This window comes from Bos javanicus, chromosome 3 (genome assembly GCF_032452875.1).
Source record: "Bos javanicus breed banteng chromosome 3, ARS-OSU_banteng_1.0, whole genome shotgun sequence".
Taxonomy (NCBI): Eukaryota; Metazoa; Chordata; class Mammalia; order Artiodactyla; family Bovidae; genus Bos; species Bos javanicus.
The window spans coordinates 113,189,974-113,195,973 of record NC_083870.1 but is presented as its reverse complement, the minus strand read 5'-3'; the positions used below and the strand labels follow the sequence as shown (position 1 = coordinate 113,195,973).

The following is a 6,000-nucleotide window of genomic DNA, read 5'->3' as shown; positions in this document are numbered from 1 at the left end:
GGGGATCTTCCCAACCCAGGGATTAAACCTGCATCTCCTGCATTGGCAGGCAGATTGTTTTTTTTTTACCACTGAGCCACCAGGGAAGCCTCCTGGTCCTTGGCCAACTTCAAACCCTTTCTACAGAGTCCCCTCTGTCAGGACAATGCTGGCCCATCTCCACTGCAAACTTCCATAACCACCCCTCCCTGGGCGGCTGCTCAGCAGCTCCGACAGCCTAGAAGCCCGTCTGTGGCTGAACGTCAGGAAAAAATGCCACACAGATGGGAGCTGAGAAAAGCACAATTTATTGGTCATGCAGACTGACACATGTGGGGATGTGAGATGCGTACCCGTCCTGAACTCACACTCACTTCTGGATTTGGTTTCCTACATTAATTTCATTACGTCAAAAAGCAACAGACACACAAAAACGTCACCAGTCCATTCTCCTAGTAACCAAGGAAGCAGGGCCAAAAGCCATAGAATTCAGAAAGAAAAGACTGCTTTGAGGGCTAGGAACCAAGAGGCCCGCCCTCCCCAGCAGCCAAGTGGGAAAGCTGGTTTTCTGCAGCGACTAAGGAACAGCAAAGACTTTTCCGTCACCTCGATGAGATAAGGCTCAGGGCGTGGCTCATTCCATGGCCTAGCGGTGCCTGCCCACCTGGAGGAGGGCGCGGGGGACTTGGTACAAGCCTGGCATCGCCAGTCTGGGCTGAAGCCGAATCTCTTTACTGGAGAGCAGGAATTGATTTTCCTTCTACTTCTGACTGAAGAACTCGGGTGACCCAGAGAGATCCCTGTTCACACAGGTTGAGCTGGATCCCAGTGGCTTTAGCTATAGCAGTTTGCGTCACTGAAGCTAGACAAGGCGAGGTTCACTGTACCCCAAACTAACCACACACTCAGAGCTTCCTAAAGGCCAAGCCCTTCCTCACTCCAGGAGGGCACCGGCCTTAATTTTAATGCTTTGTCCAAACCACTCAGGACATACTGTTTTGAACTGGAAGGGGATGGGGCGGTCTGGGAATGTGGTTTTAGTTGACTGAAGACTCAACTTGTAATGTTCATAAAGCACTTAGCACAGTACCTGGCAGGTGCTGAGTGCTCCACACATGTAGCCATTATTATTATTAATATTATTATTACTAGTATCTCCACCCAGGAATTAGCACTCTAGTTCCTTTCTTCAAAATGCTAGCCGGAACAAGGCTCTTGGGTCCCAAGTACCAAGATCAAGCTGGGGGCCCAGGTGTGCGGGTTGTTGGGTGCCCATCCGGTGTGCTGCTTCTTCCAGCTTCAGCACTGATGATCAGGTTTCACAGCCAGTGCGCCTTGCTGACCACACAGAAGCAAGGCCCTCTCCAGAAAAACACGAAGCCCTGTGCAGGAAGCTGGATAGGAGGAGTGAACAGGGGTCCTGGGAGAGGGTCCTAGTGGCTTCGTGTTGCTCCTCTGGGCTCCTATCTCACTGGCGGCTCACCAGGGGCTTCACTGCAGGACAAGAACAGAAGATTCAGCACTGCGTCATTGCCAGGCCACAACTAACTCAAGGTCCCCATGTCTTTGCATGCCCCAAGCTAGAGCAGGCTTCCCCTGACATAGTGTTGAAGAGGGCCAGCACACTGTTCTCAGAACTTACACATAATCTATTACATATGTATATATGTTATATGCATACACAGTAATATGTAATATATATGAAATAATATGTAATAGATAATACATACTTTACATGTAAATTGTAACATACAACAATGATATATAACCAAATTTAGTCCTCCCTATAAACCTATGAGGCAGGTTCCACTGATTGCTCATCCACTGACTGATGCACAAACTGAGGCCCAAGGCCCAGCATCAGAGACTGGGGTAGGGGAGAGAGCTGGGATTCAAACCCAGGACAGTCTGGCACCAGAATCTGCTCTTAACCATTATTTGTTTTGCTGAAAAAGAAATCTGTTTCTAGGAAGGAAGAGGACATTGAGTATGAAGTCTCTAGAGCGCTAGGAAATTTTAAAGAACTAACACTAATGATGATGATGAAATAGAAATGATCTGGGCTCTTTTATATTTATGAAGCCTTATTCTTCTGTGGTGTTGGAGAAGACTCTTTAGAGTCCCTTGGACTGCAAGGAGATCCAACCAGTCCATCCTAATGGAAATCAGTCCCGAATATTCATTGGAAGGACTGATGCTGAAGCTGAAACTCCAATACTTTGGCCACCTGATGCAAAGAACTGACTTACTAGAAAAGACCTTGATGCTGGGAAAGATTGAGGGCAGGAGGAGAAGGGGATGACAGAGGATGAGATGGTTGGATGGCATCACCAACTCAATGGACATGAATTTGAGCAAGCTCCAGGAATTGGTGATGCACAGGGAAGCCTGGCATGCTGCAGTCCAAGGGGTGGCAAAGAGTCAGACAGGACTGAGTGACTGAATTGATTCTTCTGGGCCTGACATAGAGGACTCAGTTTACCCACAGCCCCTCCTTTAACCTTTCAACTGTAGGAGCAGGGATTTTTGGGTATAGGCTGGGTTCGAATCCTGTCTTCACCTCCTTTCTCCTTTGCAGTTCCCAGGGCAGGGTTTCTCGGAACCCACTCCTGGGTAGGGTTGGTCTATCGCATACATGGCCATGGATGAGGGCCCACATGCACCAGAGCACGGTTCCTAGCCTGGTGGGTTCTAGCAGACGCATGCACACACAGGCACCCTCCGACCACGCAGGCACCGCCCACACAGGTGCACCGAGCATACTCCCGACATGGCTGGGTAGCACTCCCATGCACCCACGTGCACCTGTAGTGCACACCCGCGCATGCGCACCCGCCTGCCCGCTCCCAGAGCGCACCTGCATGGCGGTCCGGCTGAGCGGCGCGTCCTCCGGCCGGTGCTTGGAGTGGTGAGGCAGCTCGGCGTTGTCGCGGTAGTCGCGGCTCTTGGAGTGCTGCAGGTGCAGGACGGCCGGGCTCTTGACCGGGAGGGGCGGCCGCTGCCCCTGGGCGGGCAGGGGCTGCTGGCTGAGTTCCGATCTGGAAGGCTTGATGGGCCTCTTGACCGGCACCGGGACCGGCACGGGGACCGGGACCTGCGAGCCGGCCGGGGCCTTGGGCTTCCCTTGGCTCTTGTCCCCGCCCGGCGGGCGGCCCTCGGAGGTGGAGCAGGTGAAGGAGCGGACCCGGGGCGTGGGGCTGAGGAAGGGGGCTGGCGGGGGCACCGGCTTGCCGGTCCCCTTGCTGCCCTCTGCTTCCTGGGCTTTGGAGAGAAGGATGCTGGGTGACATGATGCCCGGGTCCGGGCAGGGCGGGGGCTCCTTCCTCAGCATCTTTGGGGACTCCTGCTCTTTCCTGGGAGCCGGCTTCGGGAATGCGCTCACAGACCCGTACAGGGGGTTCTCAAACATCTCGGGCTTAGTCAGCTGCAGCTCCTCGGGAGGCGAAGGTTCCGCCACACTCTTCACCACATCGCTGGGCCTGGAGCGTGAGAAAGAAGACACACAGGGAAGAAACACAGATGCGGAATGACTGCTGAATGCCTGCGGAGTTTCCTTTGGGGGTGATAAAGACCTTTCGAACTAGATCGAGGTGGTGGTTGCCTTAACACAGTGAAGGCACTCAATGCCACCTAGTTGTTCACTGGAAAAATGTTGCTGCTGCTGCTGCTAAGTCGCTTCAGTCGTGTCCGACTCTGTGCGACCCCATAGAGGGCAGCCCACCAGGCTCCCCCGTCCCTGGGATTCTCCAGGCAAGAACACCGGAGTGGGTTGCCATTTCCTTCTCCAACGCATGAAAGTGAAAAGTGAAAGTGAAGTCGCTCAGTCGTGTCCGACTCTTAGCGACCCCATGGACTGCAGCCCGCCAGGCTCCTCTGTCCATGGGATTTTTCCAGGCAAGAGTACTGGAGTGGGGTGCCATTGCCTTCTCCTGGAAAAATGTTAGGCTTCATTTTATGTTATGTGAATTCCACTGTGATTAGAGACAAGAGAAGGAACTCTTCCTCTTCCTCTTACGTTGATGGTCTCAGAGGTAACCTCCACCTTTCCTTGGACATTTTCCACCATAGAAACTGTCCACACCAGAGCATCACTAAGCAAGGGGGATGAGCGAATTCTGCTCTGAGCCACAGAGGAACAGAAGCCTGTGCTACTGGAGGGTCCCAAGTTCAGAAGCTCGGTTTAACAGAAGCATGGAAGGCCCCCAAGTGTGAGATGCTGCCCCTCGCGCAGGCGATGGATGGGAACCAGACGACATCGGTGCTCACGGGACCCACAGCTCCTATTAACACGGTGTCCTTTCCTCTGCATAAAGCCCTCTCCCCGAGGGCTCCTGGTGAGCGGGGCTTCCTTTGTGCCTCATTCAGAGTGAGAAGGAAACAGTGGTGTTCGTGCTGAAAATTAGAAGCCACCTAGAGATGCGCCAGGAAACAAGCCAGTAGCAAGAACAGGCCTGTCTGATTTCTGGACCGAGAAGGAGGTCCACGCTGTCCCCAGGGCAGGTGAGAGCTTCCTTTGTGTTTCCTGATTTACTTCTACTCTTGCTGGAGGTGGTTTCCTGCTGAGCGAACTAGGAGAACCAGGAATGGGGACACATTTTGCTTTCTGGCCAGTGGCGTGATCTCCCAGGGGTGTGTTCTGGGTTCTTCAAAAATGAGGAAGCTATTGAGAACAAAATGTGGGTCCCCTTGGAAAACGCACTGAACCGGTCAGGCCGTGATGCCTCATACTGATGGAGCATGTGCTGCAACGCTGCTCAGAGGTTTCTGAACAGCCTCAGCTAATGGACTCTTTAGGGAGGAGGAGTGGGCAAAGGACAGAGGCGAGATGCCATCCTCTCACTGGGGCCAGTGAGACAAGGTGGGGTTTGGGGACACGGAGAATTGGGCTGTCGCTCATTACTTTTTGGAAAGACCTGGAAGCAGTTGCCTAAGCAGAAGGCCGCTCCTCCCCTCTGGGCCATCCTCGGCACCTGCTCTGGACCCCCAAAGACCTCTGCTCTGAGTTAGCCTGGGGAGGAAGGGGCAGAAAGGGAAAGCAGCATTGGGTGAAACTTCACCTGAAGTTTCGGATGAAGAGGCCAGAAGGAGAAAAGAAAGGTGCATGGCCTGCTGCCTGAAGCTTGCTCTAGTGATGAGATAGGAAGGCTCCTGCTTGCAGAGAGTTAGGGTGTGGATGCAAGCATTTTGCTGATTGCAAAGATGGGCAGGCAAGGCAAGCTTCCCTCAAGGAGGGGGCTTCTGCTTGCTGGGGGCAGGGAGACTGGGGAAGACTGCTTTTAAAAAGTCTTATTTCCTTGATGGGAAGTCACAAGGAAGCAGCTCCCATAGTAGCCACAGCTGTGGAATCAGCCAGCCCATCCTCAGGGTACAGAGTGGGTTCTTGGGGCCAAATGACTTCACTCCTCAAATCCGGAGTCTGTTCTTTTCTAAAGGAGCAAAGCACCAAGCAAGGTCTGAGAAGAGCCTTCTTTGTCTCTTTTTTTCTGTTTAAACTTTTTATTTTGTATTGGGATATAGCTGATTAACAATGCTGTGAAAGTTTCAGGTGGACAGCAAAGGGACTTAGCTATACATACATATGTATCCATTCTCCCTGAAACTCCTTTCCCAACCAGGCTGCCACATAACATTGAGCAGAGTTCCCTGTGCCATACTGTAGGTCCTTGTTGGTTATCCATTTTGAATGTAGCAGTGTGTTCGTGTCCACCCCAAATTCTCTAACTGTCCCTTCCCTCTGGCAACCATAAGTTCATTTTCTAAGTCTGTGACTCTCAAGGAAAGCCCCCTTTCTAACCACATGACTTCGGTCCAGGGTGACCAGTTGTCCGGGTTTGCCCAGGACTTGAGGTGTTTCTTGGGATGTGGGATTCCTGGTGCAAAAGAAGGGGACAGTGTTGGGCAGACTGGGACAGCTGGTCATTCTGCTTGGTTGCTGTGCAGTGTTGGGAGGACTGGGACACCCCTTTTCCCATAACCATCTCTCAGGCCGAGTTGGGGCTCAGGAGCAGCAAGAGGACTGCA

General features: G+C 52.7%; 1 protein-coding gene across 1 annotated transcript in view; it reads right to left on the bottom strand.

Annotated features, from left to right (window-relative positions):
• Positions 1 to 264: 264 nt before the first annotated feature.
• Positions 265 to 6,000, bottom strand: part of INPP5D (inositol polyphosphate-5-phosphatase D) — a 137,098-nt gene continuing 131,362 nt past the window's right edge. Inside the window, exons 26-27 of the mRNA XM_061412651.1 lie at positions 2,837 to 3,458; positions 265 to 1,473 (exon numbers count right to left, since the gene is read on the bottom strand). Coding sequence (XP_061268635.1) covers positions 1,471 to 1,473; positions 2,837 to 3,458 — 625 coding nt within the window. The 3' untranslated portion in view covers positions 265 to 1,470. The remainder of the gene's footprint in view (positions 1,474 to 2,836; positions 3,459 to 6,000) is intronic.